Source organism: Calypte anna, chromosome 15 (assembly GCF_003957555.1).
Source record: "Calypte anna isolate BGI_N300 chromosome 15, bCalAnn1_v1.p, whole genome shotgun sequence".
Lineage (NCBI taxonomy): Eukaryota > Metazoa > Chordata > Aves > Apodiformes > Trochilidae > Calypte > Calypte anna.
This window is the reverse complement of record NC_044261.1, coordinates 3319696-3346051: the sequence shown is the minus strand read 5'-3', so window position 1 is coordinate 3346051 and position 26356 is coordinate 3319696. Positions and strand designations below refer to the sequence as shown.

The 26356-nt window shown below is 46.6% G+C and overlaps 1 protein-coding gene across 1 annotated transcript; it reads right to left on the bottom strand.

Moving 5' to 3' along the window:
* Positions 1 to 4388: 4388 nt before the first annotated feature.
* On the bottom strand, positions 4389 to 15532 carry LOC103528035 (refilin-A). The gene is made up of 4 exons (XM_030460577.1): positions 15493 to 15532; positions 14970 to 15322; positions 6278 to 6387; positions 4389 to 4813 (listed from the first exon to the last, which is right to left on the bottom strand). Exons 2-4 carry the CDS (start codon positions 15174 to 15176, stop codon positions 4480 to 4482), a joined length of 651 nt encoding a protein of 216 aa, XP_030316437.1. The 5' UTR covers positions 15177 to 15322; positions 15493 to 15532; the 3' UTR covers positions 4389 to 4479.
* Positions 15533 to 26356: the final 10824 nt, after the last annotated feature.

Genomic DNA, 26356 nt, shown 5'->3' with positions numbered 1-26356 from the left:
CAAAACACAATTGTTATCAGAGAGTGTTAGGGGGAGATGTCAGACACAGATCAAGTTGGGAGTGATGGGGTGATCCTCAGGGAACAGATTTTATCTTGCAGTAGAAATGTGAACATCCCACAACCAGAACCATCACTCCTTGTGAGGTGTTCCCCCATCCCACACAGGGACAGCTCTCATAAGTCTGAACAACACTGATCCTCACAGTGAGACTGAATAACTGTGCCAGAGGATGGAGCTGGTTTTGTTTCAGCTCTAAAGGATGCTCTTTCCTAAAGGAAAAATGGCAGGTTAAAGCTATGAAGTATCCTAGCTCAGGGTTCACAGAACCCTTCACCTCTAGATCAGATTCACACAGCCTTAATCCTCAGTTTGCTCTACAAAGTCATTTGCTCATCAGCCTTCTGGTGACCTTTCCCATTTTTTTTTAAGACATACTCAACATAAATAGTAAACAGCACTCACTTCTCTGACCAGCAGCTCACTCAAACACTGCTATCTCAACACCCAAACCTCATTTCATCATTCCTAGCAAGTATGCACCTAGGGTGCAAATCTGTCTGTGTTTCACATTAGAAAAGCAGAGCTGGCTTAGGAAAAGAAAATTTAAAAAATAAAATGAGAAAAAAAAATTAAAGATGAAAGAAGCAGTAAACTGTTTTGGTGGAAGCTGCTCTCTGAGTTTTGTGCAAAGTATTCTGCAGATTTTGAAAGATCAATGCTGTGGTTGGGTTCCCTCTTCCTGGCCCCAGTGAGAGCAATGCAGACAGAGCAGTACCAGCATCTCCTCTGGCAGTCAGGGGCAAAAGGATCACAGGGATGAAGGGCAAACCCTGCACCTTTGAGCTGGACAGGGATTCCCCTCCCCAAAACAGGTGCCTTCTGGGAAATTTTCTGCTCTCAAAAAACCCCCCAACAGAACAATTAATGAAAGATAATTCCTGAAGGCAGAGTCTGACTTTATCTCCCAGGCTTTAGAGGACTGTGGGCAACAGGCACAGCCAGATCCTGGGGAGAAACCATGAAGTAGCTCCAGTCCCAGCTGCTCGAGGGAAGTCACCTTTCTAAGCAACATTTCCATGGTCTAAATTTATCATTTGTGTCTTTGAGAAAATGTTCATGAACAAAGATCTCCTGGTTGAGATGACTAATGCTCCATTTCAAAGAAAAAACCTTTCTGGCTGGACTAATAATTCCTTTTAGATGTACAAACATCCTATAGGGAAGTTCATGGCAAAAACAAACAAAAAAACTCACTACTCTTCCCAAACATGAGCATGAGGAACTTTGGCTCTTCTACCACTGCCCAACCACAGGGATGGGAGCAGAGGGGACAGAGGGTGAGATTTGCACCCACACCAGGGTGACAAGCTGACACTTTTTTTTTTTTCCTTGTGCTCAGGAAAAACAAAGTCCTTTTCCAACACCACCTTCCACTGAGAAGAAAAGCAGCTTGTGATGGACCCAGGACAGGCATTGTGTAAGAATGTATTTGTCCAAAAGTTGTACAGGCCTCAAGCATTTGGCAATGTCACAGCCTGGATGAGGTCCAGGGTGGTAGCTCCATGGGCTGTCTGTGGCTACAGAGGGTGTTCAGCAGCTGGGAAATCCAAGCTGCTGGGTGGCTTTTTTTTTTTTTCCTTTTTTTTCTGACATGGCAAAACCAGAAAAGTTGCTCAAGCTGAACGGAGCAGGAACATGTTAGGTCATTTCTGGTCTATTTGCAGAGAAAGCAAAGCATTCAAAAAAAGCCCTTGGCCTGGATGTGTGGGGACCCTCCAGTGCCAAGGCTGCAATGCACCCTCCTGGAGTCACCCTCACCTGTGACTTTGCCTTAGCAGCCTCTGTCCCTTTGTGGTGAAAGTCTGGTTCAGCTCTCCACTGGAGCTGTGTTCACACACTATTTTTCCAGGGTTTTTAAATTTTTTTTTAATTAATTTTTTTCCTGTTGCAGCCCATGCTTAGTAAGAACTAACAGTGGACAAAGTAAGCAGCAGCCTGCAGCTGGCCATGATAAAAAGAGATTTCCTGGGGAAAACCTGTCCTGACCAAAGCCAGTGTGATCAAAACCTGCAGCTCTGTGCTTGGAGCAGGGGAATAATCTGTTAACAGGAGAAAAGCCTGATGTATGGTCAGAACAGGGAGTCCCTGGCATCCCTTCAGCTTGGAAATCAGCCCTTCTCCATGCTTGCTCAGTGGAAGTGCCTGCAATCCAATCTGTCAGGCTGCAGGGTGTGAAGACTGACCCTGCTTTGGAGCCTAGATTACACTGGAGCTCAGCTTGGAAACCCATCCCTTTGCCACAGACTCACAAGGTGCAAGGGAAGAGCCCTCCAGAGCCTTCCTGAAGGACCCAGGAAGGTAGATGAGTGTTCCTACTGCTCCCAAGGCACTTGGCAAACAGGACAGACCCCCCCAGGAGAAGCTGACAGGTAAGTGCATCATCCACTTGCACTGCACTGGGACCACACTCATCCTGGAGCTCTGGGGAGAAGGTTGCTTCAGGCTTCATAATCCCTTTGGAGGCAGATGTTGCTTTTCCAGGCTTTGATGCTGACAGTGACAGCAGAGGCTGCCCAGTGACAAACATAATCCTTGTTTCTGTGTTGCTGTAAAGAATTCAACAGTAGGTGGAAGCCTTGGAAATCCTTTGAGAGATTTCTCCCCAACTCCCCAAAGGAGAGGCAGAGTTCCTCACTGCTACAGCACTCATCTTGTGGTACTAGTGATGCTCCAGCTGTCAGGATTTAAATTTGTATTTAAAGACCTTGTACTTGTCTCTGGTGGAAAAAATGTGCTTCATTTTAAATCAGAGAACTCTTTCAGAAAGGTCACAGCTCTGCTCATATCTACTAATTGCCTTTCAAAGCTTACGGAAAAAAAGTATAAGTCACTACTTAATTTTATGCTTTTTTTAAAGTTTTTCAGATTTTTTAATCTCTGAGGGTTTGTGCGTCAACTGTTCTGGGCAACCAGCTCTGTCTTGTAGATACTGTTAATAGGTTTTCTGACTTGGCTGCTCATTTATGTTCTGAAATAACTTGATCAGACTCGCAGCAAGTCGGGAACAAAATGGAAAGTTTAGAATAGGGAAAGCTGGGAATTAATTTCTGGAGCTGTGTGGTTATTTTCTAAGTCTGGGCTCTTCTGAGTAGCATGCAAAAATTCTTGGTAAGATTTCTGGAGACAATTCCATGCCATTTGCAAAGGTTATGCTTGCAGGAACCCAGGCTTTTGCAGAATTTTAACAAGCTACCAAAGGGAAGGGATATCAGGAGATGTGATTCAGGAGCAGGGAACAATTTGCCTCAGGATGGCTGCACCTCAGTGTTTCTTGATCTTTTTGCAGAGACAGCTCAGCTGTTTGTGAAGGACCTGTTGAATTCCTACAGCCTGGTGGATCAGGAAGCACTGGACTTGGGCTCTGCAATACTTGAAGCTCTACACTGAGAAAGTCTGGCTGCTCCCCCAGAGTCAGTGAAGCTGTCTGTGCCACAGGTATGGAAACAACCCTGCTCATGAGTTAACCCTGCACTGGCTTCTCTGAAGCAAGACAGAATCTCCCTGTACCACACTCATCTCTACAACACAGAAGAAACTCCAAAGAGTTGCAAGTGTTTAGTAAAGATCCCTGTAAACTGTGTCTTCAAGACAACAGCACAGGACTGTGACAGCATTTTGGAAAAAGGGCATTTGGACACTTTTAGAAAATAGCCCTTCAGGTATCAAGTTTCCTCAGTCTTCCCCTGCATGCTCTTGGCTGGGCTCACAGAAGAGGTGGCCATGTGTCAGGGTAGGCATTTCTCCCATCTCCTGGTTGTGTACACCTTGCTGTGGTACATAAACATCTACCTGCTGGCAAGAGCACTGCACACCTCTTCTCATGCTCATTTTCAGAGGCAGTCCTCACTCCTCTCAGTACATAAGGCCTGAAGTTACTGCAGTGCTGCAAGACTGCAGCAATCTCACAGATGAGCTGTTGGAGAAAGAAGTGTTGTACTGACAGAAATAGCCACCTCCTCTGCATTTAAACTCTGAAAGACCTGGCTTGTGTATGTTGGGCAGACTGGATGCTGACTCTGCAGCTGATGTTCCTTTTGCAGAGATCAAAATAGCTCTGAAGGTTAGAGTTGAGTCTCACCTTTGTGCTAGACAAGACCTGCAGAGCTCAGGAGGCAGCGCTCTGCGTTGGGTAGTGGGGTCCTTTGTCATCTTGATTTCATCTACACACAAAGTCAAAAATAGATATGCTTGGGGAAAAAAAATAAAATAAATTCCAGATCATGAACGTCAGGAATGTCACAAAATACAAGCCAGCCTCTCACTGATCAAAACCATCCCATGCCCTGCAAGCCTCCTCCCAGCCAGTTCAGCCTCACCCAGAACGTGTTCTCAGTCACCACCAATGAAGGCCCAGCCAGAAACCCAGCGAAGGCCACGACCTCCTTGAGGTCACCAGGTTGCCAGCAGCAGGGTGGATCAGAGGCTCTCACTGTAGATGACACAGGGGTTGGTTTCCTCACAGAGTTCCAGCTGCACACTGGAAGCAAACCAGCGCTTGGCACAACCCAAGCTGTAGTTGAGGGTGGTCCGGTAAATGTTCTTGGCACACTTAGGGAAAATGATGGTGGTGCTCTGAAACCTCAGTGGCTTCTGGCGGGGCTCAAAGATCAGCTGGGACTTGTAGTTCCTCCAGGTGCAGTTGGGAGCAGCAATAATTGTCTCACTGTAGGTGGTGACAGTGGGGATGGGGCCATAGAAGATGTCATCCCGGTAATGCTTCTCCGAGTCGTACTTCACCTCCGAATTGCACCTGTGGAGGACAGGAAGGTATCAGGGACACAGCCCAGGGAGCAAAGGAGAAAAGATGGGAAGGACTCTTCTCTAACCCTCTGGAGCTGACAATGCTTATGACCTCTTCCTGCAGCCAACCCTGCAGCTCAGCCCTGAGAGCTACGCTGGAGGCAAACTCCCTGTTAGCAAAGGATGTCAAGAGGTGGTGAAACCCCTCAGCTGAGGTTGGTCAGAAGCTGAGGAATGGAAATTCATCCATGGACTGTGCAGCAAAAGCTTGAAATCCCAGGAAAATTCTTCATCTAGCCTTTTCCTGAGCGTTTTCAACAAGCACAGCCATGCAGCATCAACTTGAAATGCTGAAACACTGAAACCCTGAAACACTGACTCGTGGTAGGGCTCACCATGGTCCCTGCTGCTAGTGGGGGCCTGAGGGCTGTCACTGCCCCTCAGAGCAGGCTGGATAGATGCTGCTGGTGGTCCACGGGTGTGGGATGTCACACTGGGGTCAGGGGCAACCTACTTGTTATGGACACCTAAAGGGCTTTTCCTAGAATCCCTGGCCATGGGGAGCAGCAGGACTTTCACTTGTTTCTCCTGCTCCCCAAAGGCTCCTCCAGCAATCAGCAGCCAAGGAATGTGCAGCTCCACGTAAAAAAGATTAAAAGCTGGGTGTGTGCTTGTCATTACCTCCCCCCCGGAGGGGGGTTGACTGATTGTGCACTGCCTGTAATCCGAGCTGCTGTAATGTATTTTGCACAGCTAGGGTGTAAGCAAGTCATTCAGCACACATGTAATGTGTGCTCCCATGTAATCACCATAAAAACCTGCCCGCTGGCAGTTCCTCAGCCAGCAGAGATTTACTGGGATACACTTCCAGAGAGACCTTACCAGAGGCTGAGAGGGGTGGGAATTGGGAATGGGGTCCTCCCACCCTCCCAAGCTCCGTGTTGTTTGCAGAGTACATTCCACACCAGCAGAGGAGTGAAAGAAAAGCAGAGCCCAACACTGATCCATTAGCCCCACAGGAGGTCAGAACACCTCCAGCACTGCCTTGAGGGACCAGCTCCTCATTAGAAGGAGCTCGTTTTGTCTCTGTGGACTGGTCTAATGTTGGTTTCTCTGCTGCAAGGGCTAACAAATGTGCCAGTTATAAAGGTGGTGTTTCTTCTGAGGACACAAGTAAGCAAGGAACAGGATTAAAGACCAACAGGTTACTTAGTGGAACCCATCAAACCTACAGACAGCAATAGTTTTCTCTCATGGCCTTGGAAGGAAAGCCTTCCTCTCTTTCAAGCTCCCTCCAGTTCCTGCCTCCTCCTCCCCACCTCTGCTGCTGTCAATATCTTTAGTTGAGGCACAACCCTCCAACCTGACCCTCTATTCCATCAAAATACCCATGGCCCCCAGGTAAACACCTCTTGGTCTTGCAGAAGGAAAAGCACCAGGAAAACGACAGGAAAAGGCCCAATCCCATCTGTACCTGATTTCCTGGACAGGCTCAGGGCTGACCTCAATGCTTTCTCCAAAAAACACAGGGTACATTCGAGGCCTTATCTCCAGCATGGAGGGGTTGAGAAGCAGGTAAGGCATCTGCAGGAAAAGAGAGCACAGAAAGTGTTGTGACACAACAGAGGAGGCTGGCAGGGTTCATCTTGTGCCACAGCTGGCAGCAGCACCTTCAGCACCATCAGGTGCTCCACATCCCCCAGGTAAGTGACACTGCCCAGATGTTTGGCAGCCCATGCTGCAGTGGTTGTTGAAATTCAGCCCTTCTTTCTTTCTTGTTTCTCAAAGGAATTATCTGGGGGGTTTCTTTAGCCCTATTGTGAATCATCAAGCCTTACGAAGACTTAAAGTGTAACAGCATGGAAAACTACAGTCAGTCTGAGACAGAAATAGGGCCAGAGTCTGCTGGCTTGAAGGATCTACTTAAATGAGATGCATATATATATATACATGCTGAAAATAATGTATCCCTTGCAGTGAGGGAAGTGATACCCTTGCTGTTGGTGAACTCTCAGTGCCAAAATTGGCTGTTGTGCTCCAAGAGACATTCTAGTTAACCATGCAAAGGGAGTGTGGGGTGAGACACTGGGGCACCTTGTGGCCTCTGCAATGCAGGAAACCAGTTTCAGACCAGGACTTTTTAATGAATGGAGCTGCTCCAATTCGTGACACTAAAACTGGCCTTCTAAGAATAATTTCCCCCTGAAGTTAATTATTCTGACAAATTGTCACAGTCCAGCCTGGGCTTCTCTGCCCACCACAAAAATGAGTAATCCCTCTTCTCTATACTTGGAGTGTTCCTAAACATCAGTTCCCACATACAGGGATCCTGTGTCTGGTGTCTGGACCAAGCCCAGCAGCTAAATAAGTTTAATTCTGCCCTCCTGGAAAAATGTCATTGCAGGTTCTGATCCCTGCCACCACTCTTCTGTCAGCACTGATTTATGGCACATAGGGACACAGGATCTCTTTAAAAGAGATGGCTGGCAGTCTCTGTGCATGGTTGGAAGGTCTCTATGTGGCTGAAAAGCTCATGGAGTTTTTCCACTTCCTTTTTTTCCATGCACAGGCCTTATGTGCTTAAAATGACAGCAGTATTTCAGCAGTCCAAGTCAGTAAAATAACCTCAGGACTCCCAGAATCCTCTCATGGCAGCTGAGGATATAGTTTTGTCTTGGCTTTCTCTTCCCCTGACACCCCTTTACACCTTCCCCAGCATCTTTTGGTTGGGTGGGAGAGAATGGTGGAGCTGTGACCTGGTTCCTATTGGCAGTGGTGGGTGAGGTACTGCAGCTTCTGCCCTTCCAGGCCTCCAAATGCTCACCAAGTTATCCCTCAAGTTGGTGTAAACTGGCAAAGCTCTGCCAAGTCCACTCAACAGCATCACTTCCCACTAGCTGAGGGCTGTTTTTCTCCAGTGGCTTGGGCTTTCTGCCTTAGGCTGCAGCAAAAATGCCACTGCTTCATCTGAATTTGCCAAACCCTTCAATTCTGTGTCCCAAAGCCACAGAGCTGTTTACTCTTTCCTACTGAAATACCTCTGCACTTTACTGTGTTAAACTGTCAAGTAAAATGGTGAACCTCTCTTTCAGGTTGGATATTTCTGTTCCACTGTCAAAAACAGGACAGTATTTGCTTAGGGATGGGAGAATGCCAGGTAACACTTCAGGGATGGTAACCATGAGGCTGCTTTGCTAGATTAACACAGGAGAAACCCAGATCTCTTCACAGGGCACCTGTAAAGTGCCATTTTAAAGAAGCCATTTCAGTGCTCCCAGGCAAATAAACCTCCACACTTCTTGCTGATATATGCTGACAAGGAGCAGGCTCTACACATCCCCAGAGACAGGGATACAGGAGGTGAGGTCCTTCCCGTGGCTCAGCAGGAACAGTGCTGGGGCAGCTGCCCCCAAGTTTATACAGAAAAGGTTCCATGTGTGCCAGGGATGCTGCTCCCTGGGGACAGAGGACAAAGTGGCTGCTGAAGAGTCCCAGAGGAAGGAAAAGGAAAGAAGATGCTGCAGAAACAATAGCAGTGTGCTCAGGGAACCTGAGGCTCTGTCGTGCATGTCTGAAATCAATCAGAGCCAAAAAGCTGCCACTGAATTTGGTGAGAAAAGGATTAAGCCTTCTCCAGGATAGTTCTGGATGGAGTGATGATGAGAGGATTTCCATCGTGGGGTTACCTTGCTCTGGGCAGGAAAGGATGACAAAAAAGACATTTCATAATGTATTTCCTGATGCTGTAACAAGCATCAATCTCAGACCTGCATTTTGTTTCACGTACAGTGATGTTCTGAAATAGCTGCTCCTGCATCTCACCTGGAATTGGAAAGCAAGGAACAGAGGATATGAGCTTTCCAAAAGACTTGTCATTGGGGCTGAAATGTTATATGCTTGGCACGTGTCAAAAGCAGGCTTTTTGGCAAGAGTTTGACACCAGCTCCTTCCAGTCCATTTTAAGGCAAAAACTAAAGACAAATGTTCTGCCTGTCAAAAAAAATACTGACTTAATTCTTTTTTGTTCTGCACAGGAACAGTTGAAAGAAGAGGCACACTGGGCTGCTGAGCTCCCTGGAGAAAATGCCAATCTTTGGTGCATTTCTAGCAAACTTTCATCAATCTCCAGACACTTGGCAAACAAGGTGAGTTCCTTTATTGCCCTGCATTACAGATGGGCTGGTAGGAACACAGCTTGCTGCACACCACTGAGGATGGTGAAGAGCAGAAATCCACATCTTTGGACCACTCTGGCCACAAGTGATCCACAGCTGAGGTCTGTCCATCCTGAGAACAAACCCCAGGGACTTCTCAGTCCTACTGAGACCTGCTGGCTCTGTCCCCAGGAACTGGAGCTGTGATCCTACTTATGCAATACAGCTCCACAAAAGTTACCACAACCTTGTGATCTTTCTGCAGGCAGAGGAGGAGTCTGGTAGCCCAGGACAGTTGTGGAGAAGGAAGGGAAGATACTGGAGAGATCAAAAAGCGAGCCCCACACATAGATGTTATGTCCTTAAAACAGAGCCAAGTTGAAAATGAAGCAGTAAATGTGCTATCATTTTTATTTCCTTTGCAGGACATCATTTGTTTCAGCCAGCAAAGGATTACAGTCTTATTAAAAAGCTGAAGTGCTTTCTTGTTTGGCTGCATTTTTCCCTCTGCCTTAACTCTGATGCCTTTCAGGCATGTAACAGCCTGGGCAGCTGAACTCTGCTTTTTTTCAAGTAGCACATAGATTAACACAGATAAAATTGGTTGCTGAATGGAATTCCATCCACAGCTAAACAAGAGCATTTCCTTTGTGGAATATTATGTAGGACTCTTGCTTTAGGACAGACACACATCCTTCAACTCTGTGCCATTGCTTTGTACCTGCTACAAGTGCCATCTGAGTGACAGGTTCCTGGGTTTCTTTAGATTGCAGAGTTCTGAGTAAGAGCAAATATAGCACAGTGGTCAGAATAATGTTATTTTACCCCTAATATTTATGTGGAGTCAGTGTGCTGTTAGGATACTTTTTGCTGGGGGAAACTGACATGAATGGGAGAAGAGTTATCAAATAATATACAAAGATGAGGAAGAAAGTGACAAGAAACTGGCCTGAAATATACTGACTGCTCTTTAGCTTCTCAATTCCAGGCAGCAAAGCAACAAAAAAAAGAAAGGAAATTAATGTGACTTGAAATAAATAAACCAAATATGCCTTTCCCCAGAGGGCAGGAAGGACCAGAACTGACTGATTCCTTTTGCTGTGCTCATTATGTAGAAGGCACCAAGATGTGGCACCAGATCTCTGTGGAGTGTGAGGGGAAACTATTTTCCAAGCATCAGTGCTACAAACAGGATACAGCTTCCCAAATTCCCAGCTCCTAACTTAGCTAAGGCATCAACAAATCTCTCACCACATCTTCCCATTATGTCAGGTCCATGAAAATGTCATTTTACTCAGCTGTTATTTACAGCTATAATGAAAGATCTGGCTGAGTTATTTGACACACATCTACATTCTCCACTCTAGCTGATAAGCCATATTTGCTTCACAGACCATTTATTTTCCCAATATTTTCACATATTGCACATCACGAGTAATTTACGCTGGAGATGGATGAGATTATACTGGGAGGTGATAAAAGTTAAATGCAGACCTCAGGTAGAAAACAAGGCTTTGTTATTTCACAGAATTACATCCTTCCTGCCTATCTCCCTCTTCTATTTCAAATTTCTGCTGCTTTGCTTTTTGTCAGGGGCACAGTGGAAACTGAACAGCCTGAAGTCCCAACCCTAGATACAGCCAAATATTTCAGAGAAGATGATGAGAACTCTATGATCATTTCTGCCCAGAACTGTCACAGTTTGCAGAGGCCCAGAGCCATTCCCTCTCCTTCCTTGCTGGTGTTGAACCAAGGAGAAAAAGGAGCAGGTGAGTGTTCAGAACTGGATGGGGCTGAGGGACAGGGGACACCCAGGTGGGGTTGGCCTTCCCCAGGCAGCAGACACAGGCACGGAATGGAAACCACTGCCAAACCCTGCCTGGGGAATTCCTGCAGGATCCCATCCCACAGGAGTGGTTCAAAAGTGGGTCAGGATGCCAGGTTGCAAATGCAAGCCCTGGAGCTGTGCCAGATGGGTGCCTGGCTCCCCAAACATGCCTGAGGCTTTCTCCAGAGCTGCTGGGATCCATGTGGGCTTGGGGAGTGGTGTCACCTGCTGTGTGGGCTGGAAGCTGGCTCAGGTTGAGGGTGCTGGGCCTTTCCCTGATGTGTGCTTTCACTGTAGGTGTTGGCAGGTCTGGAGGTTACCAATAGCCTGGAAACAATTTGATGGCCACATTCCCCTCCCAGTCCCCAGAAGGCAGTTCTGGAGTGCTCTCAGAGTAAGATGAGGTGCTTGGCTCTTTAGTCACAGGGCTCTTCATAATGCAGCATGTCAGGAAGAGGTATTTTTGGGTTTGTCTGGTTTTTTAAACATCAGCCATAAATCCAACAGGGCTGGCACACATGAAGACCTGGACCTCATCATTGGGACCATGTCTGTGAAGGCTGTGCCAAGGGGCAATGCATCCTCCTCCTCCTCCTCTGCACTTGAGATGAAGCTGGAATCTCCTCCCACCACACAAGACTGAAATCTGGCACCACACTGCTTCCTGAATGTAAGTAGAAATTCCCTATGGGGGGTGTTCACCTGACAGCTGATCCATTGGGATACAGTCCTACAGAAAGCAGAGCACGGTGAGGCAGGCTGAATGCATCAACACTTCAGTCTCTCCAATAAAAAGGACTTGATTGCAGTGGCAACAGGGATGGGTAGGAATAAGAAATCTGCTGCTACAAGAAGGCACTTCTGATAGTTCTGCAGATGAACGGGATCCTGGTCTCCCCTCATAACTATTGGGAATTAGGCCATTGAATGGAAAGCACTTGGTTCAGCACAGCTCAAAAGCAGTTCTTCTAAGCTAAAATTATATCCCAGGGCAAGAACAGGGAGAACTCTAAGCAGATCTGGCTACTTTGATGTCCTTTAATTCCCTACCCTTCCAGCAACACCTTCTTTGTGCATATTATTAGATATTTCTTTTCTGTATTTATGTTCCTTTTGACCCAGCGTTGCACACAAAGCCTAGAGAATTCATTGACCCAAGCCCTAAGAATCAATTTAATCATGTTTCAGATTTAAAGGGCAGAACTAAGTAAAAACTAAGTCACCCTCTATTTTCAGTAGGATATTTGCACTCAAGCACAAAACAATTGACAAATTCCCTACATGGACTTTATTTGAAGAAACAAAAGCCAATTTCTCCTGCACTGCAAGTAAAATGAAAAAAAAAAAAAAAAAAAGTCCCTAAATGGTGTTGAACTTGTGGTATTTATGACTCTGGCCCTAAATTGCCTTTCATATTTTCTTGGATCCCAGTGCTGTAGCCAAATTGGCTGGCTAAATGTGAATAAATGGTGCATTGTCTTTGAAACAAAGTCGTGCTTATTAAAGACAAGAGTTTACTTTTTCAGAGTCACAGTTAATAACACAGTGCAGGGAGAGTATGGATTTTACACACAAGAAAGTCTTCGATAAGCACGTGCAACCCTATTTTAGTCTACATGAGAAGTGCTGTCCCAGAGCAGAAAAAGTCTTTAATATAGCACTGAAGCTGGAGCAAAAGAACACAACTGGGTTCAGAATGCTGGGTTTGAGAGTTCTGGAGCAAGGAATAGCAGAAAGCACTTCCCACAGATCTGGAATGTTGTTTTCTTCACCTGACAGCAATTTATTGTAACTGTAAATAGCAGAATTTTGGCCATAAGTGACTAAGCTTCTACATGGTTTTATAGTGTTACAATACAGTGCAGGCTGCCTTCCTGCCTCTGTCACGTTTATAAGCCAAACAAACACCACTATAATAAGTCATTAAAACCCAAAACTAAACATGCCTTGGTGTGCAAATAGCTGCAATTATTGATTTGCCAATTCTGCATGCTCTGATGAACAGCAGAGTTAAACAGAAGCACATTCATGGATTGTGTAATTGCTCATAGATCTGCAAGTCCTTGTTAAATGGGAAAATTAAAGCTAATTAGACACTGAAATTCAAGTGATGCTGCCCATATTTTTCCTGCTTTCTTAGTAACAGCTGCAAGTACAGTATTTGCAGGGTAGAAATGAGAAGTGAAACTCTCTGTACAGTCAAAGAGAGTGAAAGTTCCTCTTCACTTCATTATTTTGCAGTCTGAATTAAAGAGCACACTCCAAACAATACAGTCAGCTTGGTTTCAGTGTTAGGATCTTTGCACCATTCTGTACCTACTAAGGGTATGGGAATATCCACAGTGTAGGAAACCCTTCCTCTAAGAGCAGGAGCCCAGGGCTAACCATGGGATATAAAATTTGGAAACAGTGTGCCTCTGAAATGTGTAAAACATCCCATTTATGACCAATATAATAATAAAACAAAACCTGCAAAACTTAATTTTGCCTTACACAGATCATAGGAATAACTTCTTTTTTTTCTACAGGACAAGCACTAAACCTCTCAGTCCTAAGAGCCCCAAAACTGGAGCAGGTTTTTTTTTAATGCTCTTTCATCTTCACTATGTAAGGGCTTTCTTGGGAGGAATGGTGGCCAAGTGCCATATTACTAGAATGGAGACTAACATACCCCCATACACAGCTTTGCAGACACCTCCACCCTCGCTGTTTTCTGGTCCAGCAAGCTTTCATTCATCTTCCTCCCACATTTTATTTTAGAACTACACAGCAACAGTCTGATCCTGCCAAATCAGAGGCATGTGGCTAACTCTTTTGTACAGAACCAGTCCCCCCAAGATGGCACACACCCCCAGGCAGCTGCAGGTAAAACTGCACGTTTTGGAACCACAGCACTAGAGGTTCTGAGATTTTATTTTTATAATTAAAACCTCAGACCCTACCCACCTTAGTCTGGTGAGAAGGAGTCATTGTTCACGGGGGGAAGGTTTTGGCATGCTTGGGAGTAAAAGACAGTTTACAATAATATGCTAAAATAGCCTTAGAACTTGAGAAAGTAAATGTGGGTATGAGAAGTTGTTGCAAAATGTCTCTACTGGGACAAAGGCTTTGAATTCTCACTAATCCATAGGTGGATATATTTTTCCCATGGAAAGTTTTGTGCTGCAGTTTTTATCCCATGTAGAAGCCAATTAACTGTGTTGAATGCTCCTACAAATGTATTTTATATGTGTTTAAAAAAAAAATAAAATTGAAGGATCCCTGGGGAAGAACTTCAATCATCCTTTAAAAACCTCCACCACCGTTGCATAGGCTCTGAAGTTTGTGTTTTAAAAACAGGTTTTTATAGCTGAGGGATAGAAATGAACAAAATAAAACAGAATAATAGTCACAATAAATCTACCCAAATCCTACTCCACAGTCAACCACTTCACTGGCACCGTGTCAGGCTAACCAAGATCTGCAGTGCTACTGCCAGCTGTCTGAGCTTACAAACCACCAACCAACCCTCCAGAGCACAAACCTTCCACGCAGGCTCATGCCACAAAACCCCACTCCAGCACAGGGTAGCAGCACACAGACTCCATACCAACTCCCTGGACAGACATCCCAACACTACCCAAAGTTACTGGGCACTTTTGTCTCTCTTGCACAGGGCTCCAGCAAACGTGGCTCCACGCTGCTGACAAACCCAACGTGGGATGCTGGAGCGTGAGGATGGCTGGGAGCTGGATGGAGAACCCTGCCTTGATCCAGATGGATGGAGCTCCAACCTGTATGTACCAGGCAGGACAGTGTCACTGTCTTTTGTCACTGTAAATACATTTTTCTCTTCTTAAGGTAGGCAGAGGAGCCCTTCTGAGACCTGGGTTTCACTCCCATGCCATTATTAGGGTCTCCCCAGCCAAACTGCCGACACTTCTGTGCATTCCTCTGAAAACCCCAGGCTGACACTTGGCCAAGCCCCTTGCTGGACACACCGGTGGCATCACCAGCACCGCACTGCAGCCACCACGGGAGAGCCCTCAGCCCCCAGTGCAGGGGGACAGGCGCTGAGGGGAGGGGGGGACACAGCCCAGGGAAGCCCCAGTCGAAGGGCACAGGCCCTTTCTTTGCTGCCCAACTTTCCTCCTGCCCCGACCCCGGAGCACAGAGATCCCAGTGCCCCAGGGTTTGCCTCTTACCACTTTGCCGTCCTTGGCCTCTCCACGGTGCCCCGGGGCCGTCGGGTCCGTGCTGCTGCCCCCGGCTCGGCCCTCGCCAGGCGAGAGGGAGTAGAAAGGGGGACTGGGGCTGGGGGGCAGCCCCGAGTCCGGGCTGTCCAGCAAGCCTTCCCGGCTCTTCTCTTTCAGGCTCTCGTCCATCCCTTGCAGCTGTAGGTGACCTACCATGTCTGGGGGGCAGCGAGGGGGACAGAGCGGGAGAAAATCCTCCAGCGCTGCCCGCCGCGGAGGGAGGGTAGAGGAGAGGAGCCCGGGGGGCACCCCCTTAATCCGGATCGGCGCCACCAGCCTGTCAGGAGCCCGGGCTGAGGTTGCTGCAGGAGGAAAAGCCAGCACCGGCAGGACCGGGCTATCCCAGCCGTCTCCCCTCTACCCGGCCCCCGCGTCCTGCCCGCCCCCTGCCCGTCAAGGCGGCCCCCGGGGAAGGGAAGAAAAGTCCCGATCCCCCCCTCCCCAATAGTCCCGCGGGGGATGCGGCGTTTACGTGCGGCGGAGCTCGAGGCGGCCCCGCCGGCAGGGAGCGCTGGGGGCGCCGGGGAAAGGGGCCGGAGGGGCCTCGCTCCTCCGCAGACTGCTGCTGTCCGCCCGCTCGCCGCCTCCCGGCGGCCCATTTATCCGGAGATGGTGGGAGGGGAGCCGGGGAGCGCCCTCCCCTTCCCCCGGTCCCCCAGCTCTGCCCCGGCCGCTCTCTGTCAGGCATTGCCCAGGCAGGGAGTGAGTTTGGCGCCTCCCGCTCCCCCCCGAGGAGGTCTGAGGTAACCCCCGCACACAGCGCTGCCGGGGACGGGGGCCTCCCCCCCACACTCGCCATCACGGACCTGAGGTTTCCCTTCACCGATTCCCTTCAGTTCTGTTTTTTCCCTTCACTTCGGTCTGATTTTTAATTCAGTTCCATCTGATTTTTCCCTCAGTTCTGACTTTCCGCCCTCTTTCACCCCCTTAAGCAGTTTTTCACCTCAGTGTCAAGGTGTGTGGGCATGAGGAAAGAGCGCAAGAGCCACCATCCCTTTTTGCTTTGAGGTGGCTAAAGGTGGCCTCAGGCAGCAGGTGGCCATGGAAGTGTTGGCCACCAGGGTGTAGATGCCCTCCATAGCCCCTTGTGCCTGCCATACCCTCATGGGAGTCCTTACTTTGGTTTATTGCAGCCCAAAACACAGTCTCTTCCTTTAGCTGCCTCTTCAGCTGCTGCTCCACAGCCACAGAGGAGCTGGCCTCCTTATTCCAACCATCTTGTGTTTGTGGCCACCAGAAATTCAATGGAAGGGCATCCTGAAGCCCAGCCCAGCTGGTAGCCAGGAGGAGGTATTTGCCAGAGGTTCTTCCAGCATGGAGGGGAACAGAGTCCACATCCCCCTCGGGCTTTGGGGAAGCAAGCAGCAGTGAAACAGGTCAGGCTTGCTGAAGCCACTATGGAGATTAATTGCACAATAACTTTCCGACTTTACTGTTACCTTGTCCACAGCCTTAGTTATGTTTTTCTCATCACGTTTTGTCTCTACACAGACTTCAGACTGGGAGACATTTGGGGCAAGCCCACTCATACAACTCAGACCGCCCGGGCTTTATTTGCAGCAAATATGTTTCCGTGGGAAACTGTTGAAATCCAACTGGCTGCCTCCTCTTGGTCCAAGCTGTTTGGCCCAGCACCCAGCAGAACAGGACCACGCCTGTTTGTGCTGAAAAAACAACATCTGTAATGGCAGCTGATTAAAATACAAGGAATCTGGTATTGCATCCCTATAGGGATTAAAGTTTTCACACCCAAGCCCTCAAGATGGCACAAAGTCTTCAAAGGTTGGATTTGATCCTAAAAAGGCCCACACTCCAGCATCCTGAGGGAGTGGATCACATTAGATTGTGGTAGGTGAACTTGCCAGCTAATAAACTGGGTTTGTTTAAACTTATTCTTGCTCAAGTCAAAAGGAAAGGCCAAGGATGCCCAAATCCACCCTGACTGAAATGAGGGGCCCTCCTCAGAGCCACTGAAGCGATCTGTATGCACTGAGCTGTGCAAAGGAATGTCACTGATTTATAAATGTCAAACAGGCACCGAGCAGCCCACACACAAACCTCTGTGAATTCCTACCTCTGACCCTCTCCTCAGCTCCAGCAGCCACACAGGCTGATTTAGAGCCCCTTACTGTAAGGGCTCTCATGTCTCACACAGGCTACAGCTGATCTGAAAATGTCAAAGGAGAATGAAGGTCAAAATTTCCATAAATTAGGCCCTGGCTTGCTACCTATCATGTAATGGGATTCTCCAGCCAGTTAACACTGTGAACTCAAACATTCATCCCAGTAGTTCCCCTGTTCCCCTGATCCTTTCCTGAACTAGGGAGACAAAATGTGCAAGGCAAAAAACTGTCCTCAGAGCTGCTTTTGAGGAGAAAAAAGAAGCAGGACACTGGACAGAGGTGAGTGCACTACCCTTTGCCTCTAGAGAAGTGTATATTTTACCTTGGGGAGCTGTGGGGTGGGTAGACTGTGTTTTTCCTGATTCTTGTTTTGAGAAACTGTAATTTTTCCCAGAGCTAAATCATGTATATTTTAATGGTAAATTTCAGTAGAATTCATGTGTTCAGCACAGCAGTGGGTGTTTGGGGGGGTTAGGGTTTGCTGAGCTCTGAAGAGTTGAATTGCTAAGCACTGAGCATCCCCAGCCTTGACAGGGACACTGACTTTACTTATGGCTGGCAAAACTGCTGCTGGGTTCTGCAGAGCATATGTGTGAGCATATTATGGTGCTATTGTTGTTGTTGTTGTTGTTGTGCAGAGCATATGTGTGCACATACTATGGTGGTGGTGTTATTGTTGTTGTTATTGTGATTAAAGTTATTACAAGATTGCTCACCCAAGATGGAGCTCTCGTATGTAAAGCAGAGGGTGTGCAAGTGGCAAGGAATTCTCCTGTCTTGATGCTGGTGATGGAAATGTCTTGCTGTTCTCTTAACTAGATTTGAGTACTTTAGGAATCTGCAGTCACACAGACATGGCAGAGTGTCAGCATCACGTGCTGAGTTTCCTTCCACTGCTGCCAGGCTTGAAAGACAAATACGGTGAGGGAAGAAAGAGACAGGATACAAACACCTACATCAGGACTTTTTCCGAAGCAGACTGGGTGGCAAAATGGGAAGAATGCTAGGAATGTCCACTCTGGTTCAGTGTCAAACCTGATCCTTCAGAACACCCACAGCATAACTAGTCTTGGGCCACCCTTGGATCTAACTGTGCTCTTTGGTTCCCTTCAAAGAGGTGCAGCCTTTCCTGGCTCTGCAGTGTGTTCTTAACAATAGTGTTGAAAGGCACCAAAGCAGCAGCACCACGGAGGGGAATATGACCACGGAGCAGGACCCAGGTGTCTCATACCCAAGTTACCTTTGCCTTACACCTCGTGGAGGTGTTCATCTCAGCACCCAAATGACACATAGGTGACATACAGCTGCTCACTGCACGGGTCCATGTGCTGATACAAAGGGTAGGAACCACATCCATAGGGCTGGACCTGGAAGCCACATGCCAATAATGATTAATTTTGCAGAGCAGCATAGCAAGGTTCAAATAAAAGGAACCCTCCTGGCTGGAAAGCAGAAGCTGTTTATCAAGGAATAAAAATCACCCCCTGAGAGGTCTGCTCATTTCTTTTTAGGCAGCCCCCACATCAGAAGTTTTTTCAACCTGGACCCAGAGACTTGGCTGCCTGGTCCAGCCCTGAAGGGAACAAACTAACGTAGGCTCCTGAGAGCTTCTCTCAGGAGATACTTGGTCTCCCTCCAGCATCCTCTGGTATGACTCTGTCAGTCACTACAACTGCTTGTAGTTTGTTCCTGTCTCCTGTTAGCACAGTCTCAGTCCTGCATTGAGGGAGCAACCCCAGTGCTCTGCAGCTCTCTCAACTCAGGGCTGCACCTGCTGTGCCCTTGTTACCCTCACCAGATAACAAACAGTTCCTCCTAGCAGTGACTTGGAGCAAACTCTCTAGCAGGAATGGGAATGAAAGCCGCAATATCTCCTTTTCTGGAGTCAGGAGTGCCTTTTGTTGGCAATAAATGAAAGGAAGCAAATTTCCCTTGAATGTCCCAGGTTTGACATAAAGACAGTGCATCTCCCAGACAGAAGAATGATCTTTGAGGAACTTGCCTCTGGTTATATGCAAGTGTTATCTTCTTACATTTGACTGCAGTTTGTACATTTGGTGCCACAATTGAGGAAAAAAACCCAAAACTGAATGCTGTCTTACAGGAAGAGGATAGAATCTGAAGCACAGAGAAATCCTGATAGGCTTCTGCTGACTCTGCTTGCCTTTGAGTAGGGTGCTACAGGCAGAGTATTCAGTTACCTGTGGAGTCCAGTCCACATTGCTGATACTGTTACATACTTGAGTCAAAACACACCCCACTGCCTCCAAGAAGGACCTGCCTGTTATCTTGTGAAATTTCCTCTGCTTGTCTGTCAGGGCTGCTGTGCTGTAATCTTGGAGGATAATCAACAGCAAAACCATTCATAAATCACAGCTAACAGAAAAGATGCCGATAGGGTCTTAAATTTCAAGCCTGTGAAGCCATCATTTCAACAGTGACAGTCAAAGGGGAGATTAAGAATTCTTTTGCATGGAAAAGTTTTTCTTGGATGAGCAGCACTCTCTTTGCTTCCCTGTAAATACAGGCATGTGGATTTGATTTTTACATGGCCCTTCTGCCCACTTGCAGGGAACACTCTGCAACCCCAGTGGGCCTGTTCTCACACCAAACCAGCATGTGGAGGGATTTGAATAAGGCACCAAAACCAAAGAACTAAAGCTTTGCCCAGTGCTAGCAGAGGCCAAATGGGCTGCCTGTTTGGGAGTCAGTGGCAGGACATTCCAGAGAACCAGATCCCTCTTGGCTTAAGCCCACCATGCCTCTGGGTCCAACTTGCAGAATGGGAGTAAGACCAGTGCCTTGTTTTATGGTGGAAGGAAAGCATTCAGAGATTATCTGTACTTGCACCTCGTGGTGTTTAAGGCTGTAAGGGTATTGTGAATTCTGCTGCCAAAATGTGAATGCAGGGCTGGATTAACACTCCACCCAACGGGTAAGTGATCTCTCTGTGACCCAAATGGAGTCTTGTCTTGCCTTGTTCATTTGGACTAAGTGCTACACTAAGAAGAAAGGCAGGGGGAGTGTCTGGGTGTAGTTCTTGCCCTGCTGATGACCAACAGTGTTTCCAGGATCTGTCTTCAGGTTGAGAAGAGCAAGTCCCAGATAGGCTCCAGTCCCATGCTTGTGGCTGTCCCCAAACGGCCCACCTGGAAATGGGCTCTGCCTGTTCAATACAACTCTGGGATAACAAACTTTTACAGCATGGTTTCCTGTTAAGGCTAATGAGTTCTTTTTAAATTACTACTCAGAGTAAGGTCTGACTGTAGGTGTCTCCATTTCCATCCACAGGGCAGAGTTGAAGAGCTACTAATGACATTGTTGGTCAAAAAATGCATTTGCTTGCTCTGACCTAACTGTGCCAGAATCTGAGTGGCTCTCCACTGGTATGTTCACACTCCCTGTTTTCTAGACATACACTGTGTTTCCTCCTTCTGTTTTTCTGGCCCACTTAGATTTGTGGCAAGCAAAGGAAAATATCACAGGGGGAACGATGCTTCTGTTCTAAGCATGGTTAAAATAAAACAAGAGCACACAAAAAACTACTCTGAAGAATTAAAAAATCTTTTTAAAAAATCCCATGTGTTTCTCAGCTTAAGATTGGAGTTTTTAGAAGATGAAAGAAGCATAAATATCAGTGAGGGTAACTCTCCACAAGAAAAAAACTAAACTTAACAATAAAATAAAAAAAGTTTTTAAGAGATCACTTTATAGTGTAGGCCCAGAGGAGCAATATGAGCTCTCACTGAACAGTTTACAGATTAAACTCTTGACTCAACAAATAGTTGTCTTTGTAAGGAGTCTTACAGTTCATACTTGGCTAGCCTGTTGTGATAGTGTTGTGTCTCTTTGATTTAAAGATTTTAGTCACATTATTCCCTCCTGTAATGTCTAACAGCCAATGGCACATTTCTTCTCCAGGTATCCACCCCATTTAGCACATTTACAAAGCTTGGAAGGACAACCACAGCTCTCAAATTGCTTGTGAGATGTGGCATGTTGAAAACAGGGCATGACAAAGTGACAGGTGATGGACAACAGGGGAGATGGCTTCATGGGTCTCTTAGCTCCATTTCCTACACCTCTAAATCAGGTATGACATGAAAGAAATTATTTGTGCACCATATGGTGACCTGAGGACTGGAAGGCCATCTTCTTCCAAGAGCAGTAGCTGACAGCCTGTCACCTGGGGAAGGAAACCAAGAAAAGCAATTCTAGTCAGCTTCAATTCACTGTGCAGGAGCTGCATCACTGCTGAGAGTCTACAAATGGAAGAGAAGGAGTCAGGGACCTTGTCAAGTTAAAAGCCTGTGGTTCCCATGGCTAAGTTAGTGTCCCACTGAAAACCATCTGCATCAGGATATCAGCTTCTCTACTAATGAAAGGATGGGAGGTGAGAGTTGAGCCTTCTTGAATGATCAGTCCACAGTAACTGGAACTCAATACATTTATTAGAGATCATTTTGCTGAAAAACCACTTTCCCTCTTGCTTAGCCTTACCAACAGGCTCTTAGTAGGTCCCTCACACACAGCCCTTTCCTGTGGCTCTCCAGGAATAACCTTCTATCCCCGGGGATCTTCTCAGTCTTTTTTGTAATAATCAGAGACAGACAGAGGCTGCTGACCACTCTGTGGTGCTCAGAGGGACTGACCTAGGTACCTCTCGTCAGTGGCTGCTGTGCTGTATCCAGCTGCTTAACAGATGGGCCTGAAACAGCCCTCCAGGTATGGAATTCAGGGTTGGGTGAGGCTGGTCAGCCAAAGCTCCTGGAGTTCACTGAGTTGCCATCAAGGTTTTAGCAATGGCCAAGTGTGGTCACCTGTCCCCTGGGAGCTGGGCTGAGACCACTGGAATAATCAGCTAAATTACCTTGAATTGATGAGCTGCAGACTTACAGCACTACAACCCAGTCCCCGTTATGCACACAGCTCCCATTTCCTTTTGTATTTCTTTAATAGAAAAATAACAGGAAAAGCAATTACTGTCCATATGAAATGGAAGTTCATTCAGAATTTCCTGTACAACTTCAAGCAACTCCTTGTTAAAGCAGATAAGTTCATATATCTTTTGGGTTGGGTCACAGTAGATTTGCAGCTTTAAATCACCATGGCACAGTAACCAATGGCATTTGCCATCAAAATTATGTTGAAAAAACAAGGAATCCAGGCAATTATTAGGTATATATTTCTGGTGAAAACAACCCCCACAAAGTCAGTGTCAGGGAAAGGGATGATTGATCATCTGGATTCTGCTCCCTTGCATTTCCTTACCCACATTCTCTACAATATAACATTAACTGTCATGCAGTTATTGTAATGAGATCTGCTAGGGGACTTTTCAGTGTGAGGACCTCTAGAGCTGTCAGGATGGGGTCAGAGGGACTTCTTACCTGTGGAGGCTGAAACCCCACAGCATGAGGAGCAAGGTCTCTCAGGCATTCAACTTTCAGAAAGACCCAGGTAAGAGCTTTACCCAAGTTGTTTTTTTTTCCACTTGGAATTCTTGGTAAAATGCTGTATGTTCCAGTCTTGACTCAGAGCTCATTAAAATCAATGCAAAGACTCTTGTTGATTTTAATGAGCTATGGTTTGAACCCTGAAGCTATTACATGATCAAAACTCTCACCAAACTGTAAATATGGAGGGTTTTGGGGTTTTTTTTTTACATCACAGATATAATATTTGGCTACAAGGAAGGGATGCTTAGGATTTTTTCTGTGTGTGATCTGTGTGCCTCTTTCAAATGCCCAGTGGTTTTACTGGATTGTTTAAAATTACAATTCTGTTTATTAGGCTAAGTTAATGAGCCAGATTCAATCCCAGTGTAGAACAGAAGCAACTGAGTGCTACTGAAGTCAGGGAGAGTGAAATTTGGCTTCTCTTATGACATGTATGGTTTTGTTCAGCTGCTGGTGGCTGCTGACCTTGTTCTCAGGGGACATCTGCCACAGCACCATGAGAAAAGCTCTAGCACTGAACCTGTGACACAGAATTTGCAGTCAGAAAGGCAAAGGGAAGCAAAGAGGATCAATGTGTGATGGAAAAAGACACACAGCACACACAGAAATATTTTATTTCGAGCCTCCTCAGAAAAAATAACAATAAGCAAGGGCAAACCCCAAGGTTGGAGCTCAGAGCTCCAAGTATCATTCTCAACAGTCTTTGGCAAGGTGTGTCACTTGTTTTCTAGACTGTCACAACGCCTTGGGATGCTGTAAAAATAGCTGGCAGTGCCTGAGTGACAGGCAGGGGACGTGTGACCCTAAATTATGGTGTTTTCCTTTTCATGATGAGATGAATGCTGCCTCAGACAGAGGCTGAAATCCATCTGTTTGCGGTGGGAGTGCCATTTTAGGCCCATTTCTTTTGAAACTGGGGCTGGAATTGCCAGGGATCAGCAGAGCTCTGGGCTCACAAAGAGGGCACTGTCTTGGAGGAATCTTTACATAAGCCCTGCACTACCCAGGCAACAGGAGTTTGCACAGCTGCTGCTGGAAGCAAACATGTGCTTTTAGCTGACCTGGGCTGATGACTTTGGGCGTTAAATTTGACGCTTTCCAGATGTAGAGACCTCTCCTGCCACAGTCCCCAAACATTCAGTCCCCAGGTAAAAAGGAAAATAATAACAATAATAATAGCCATGCTGAAAGGGCACTGTAAATACCACACTGTGGTGTGTACTCCAGAGCTGACATTTACAGATGGCAGGGTCTGGTTCAAAGGTGAGTGGCATTCGTTATCCTCTCCTAAGAGCTGTGTTTTGATTCAGGGCTAATTGGTGCTGTGTCTACCTTCAGCCTCACCTCTGGATGAACACTTTATTTGGAAAAGGTGATTAAATACCTAGACCTCTTCTTACCTGCTGGGAACTGGAAATACCTGTCTGTGACCAGAGCATCCTCAGGGATGCTCTCCATGCACTCCATCTATGCTGGTGCCCAGGAGCATTCACAGGACAAAGGCATCTTGCCAAATAGTTAGCAAATTCATTTTTGTGATTCGTGGCAAAACAGAACTTTGCAGATTAAGGGCCAGAATTACCAGTGAGGATGGGACACTTGTGAAATATTGTCACCAGAATAGTGACAAGGAGGGGGCTGGCTGCTACCCCAGCCTGTGCCCTGGTGCCATCTGTGCTGCTGCAGTTTACAAGCTGTGCTGGGGAGGTCACTGATGACTGCACAGCAGGCTCTGGGATGACATTGTTCACTTGATTCTCAGAGGAAATGAAACCTCATCCTTGCTCCAGACCCAGCATAAATTGTTTTCCTCCTCAGACTGGTTATTTTTAACAAAAAATTCCCTCCCCTATGCATTGCTGCAGCCCTTGGCTGTTGAGATGTTCTTAGGGAGCATGATGGAAGGGTGTGGGGTGCCTGAAGAGGATCATTTATTCTATTCCATTTTATTTAGGTGTGGTATTTATAAAGACTCCAAAATTGGCAATAAGAGAAAGGCAAATACTCTTCTGAGCTGGAGACTGCCCCAAAACAGCCAGCTGCAGCCCAGCCTCTCCTCATTTTCCCTGCCAGTTCTCACAAGCATGACCTTGTTTGAGGACCACCTTCAATGAGATCAAAAGGTGATTTTCCCAGTGCTTGCTCCACGTGCCCCTTTCCTTTCACACTGCCTGTCAGCTGGGTGGCAAATACATGAGCCAGGGATGAATTCTGCCCTCTCTGAGCTGAACTGTGAATAACTCCAGGGAAAACAATGGTGCAATGAAAGTCAAATTAGATCTGAGAGTGCCTACAAATCTCTGAAGATGTGTTCTTGCCACAGTGACCTGGATTCAAGGAGGTGGTTACTCAAAATTCTCTCATCAGCTTGCAGTTCTTTATTTTCTCCAGCCTGGGGAGATGGCCTGTTATCCTGGGAAAGGATCCTGGAAATACAAGACAGGCAGCTGCTGGGAGAGGGTGGATGTTTGATCCTCATTTCTGCAGAGCTTTTCAGCTCCAGAGCAGTAAGTTTCTCCCATCTTCTCATCTCCTTTCTTCCTCACATTCTATGCTTTCATTCAAATTGCAGTGCTGTGAAAATGAGGTTTGCTCCCCTGAAACCTTTGTTTCTCTCTCTGGCTATGAAGAAACAGCAATATTTCCAAAACTTTTAATGGAATGAAATTTTTCCAGGGGAAAAAAACCAATCTTGGTTTGAAGAGGGAAATCAGTTTTACTCAAACATTTTTTGGATCAAAAATAAATGGTTTGGACTGCTCCAAATTGACATGCTTCACTTTTAGTTGGTTCAGTTAACCCAAAAAGCTTTGCTTTGATACCATTCAACCCTGACTGTCAGCCTTGAGTTGTATTTCCTCCTGGCAGCTCTCATCCAGGAACTCAGTACCCAGATTTTTCAGGGAACAGTGCAAAGCTGCTACCATTTGTGCAGAACCTTTGAGTCCACTCTGCATCTGGGCAGATGTAGTCCTCTAGAAAACAGCCTGCAGGGAAGATGAGACATCTAAACCACAGCCCCAGTGAGACAGTGTGCTCATAGGGAAGTGAGGGTTTAATGGTTAATTGAACACATTCAAACCAAAACATACTTTTCTGATTTTGTTCCAACTGGCCCTGAAGAAAATACTGCTTCTTGACTGTTCTTAATTGAAGAGGGGAAAATAAAAAAAAAAGTTTATTTTAGTTTCTTTATTCTGAAATGAAAGAGGGCTCAAAATCAGGATGTTTTTCTCCCTGAAAATTTCAGTTTTGTGAAAACCACCTCTTTACTGGGCAGCTTTCCCAAAGGGAATCCCCAGCCATCCCCACTGTTAATATCAGTGCACAGCCTTTGGAGCTGATCCAAAGGTCATTCACACCATTAGGCATTTTTATCGTGGACTTGAATAAACTTTGGACCAAGCTCTTTTGGCAGGAACATGCACAGTCTGGAAGCCTAAAAATAAATCCTGATTTGGAGCCATCTACAGCTTTTCAGCAGCCATGATGATCCAGAGGTATGAGCTTGTCAGAGGGAAGGTGATGGGGTGATTTGGCCACCTCTGTGGCCAGAGTGTCCTTAGCTGTTTGTAGGAGTAAAGAAGGGAAAAGAGCGTTCTAGAAGCTTCATGTTCTGAGTTCTTGATGAGGAATTTCCCTGTGAAGCATCAACCCCAGAATGTTTAGGTGGGAGCTGCTGTCTTGAAAGATGATCTGGCTTTCTCTTCAAGACCTTTTGCAGCAGTTGTAGGTCCTGGAATATGGAACACTG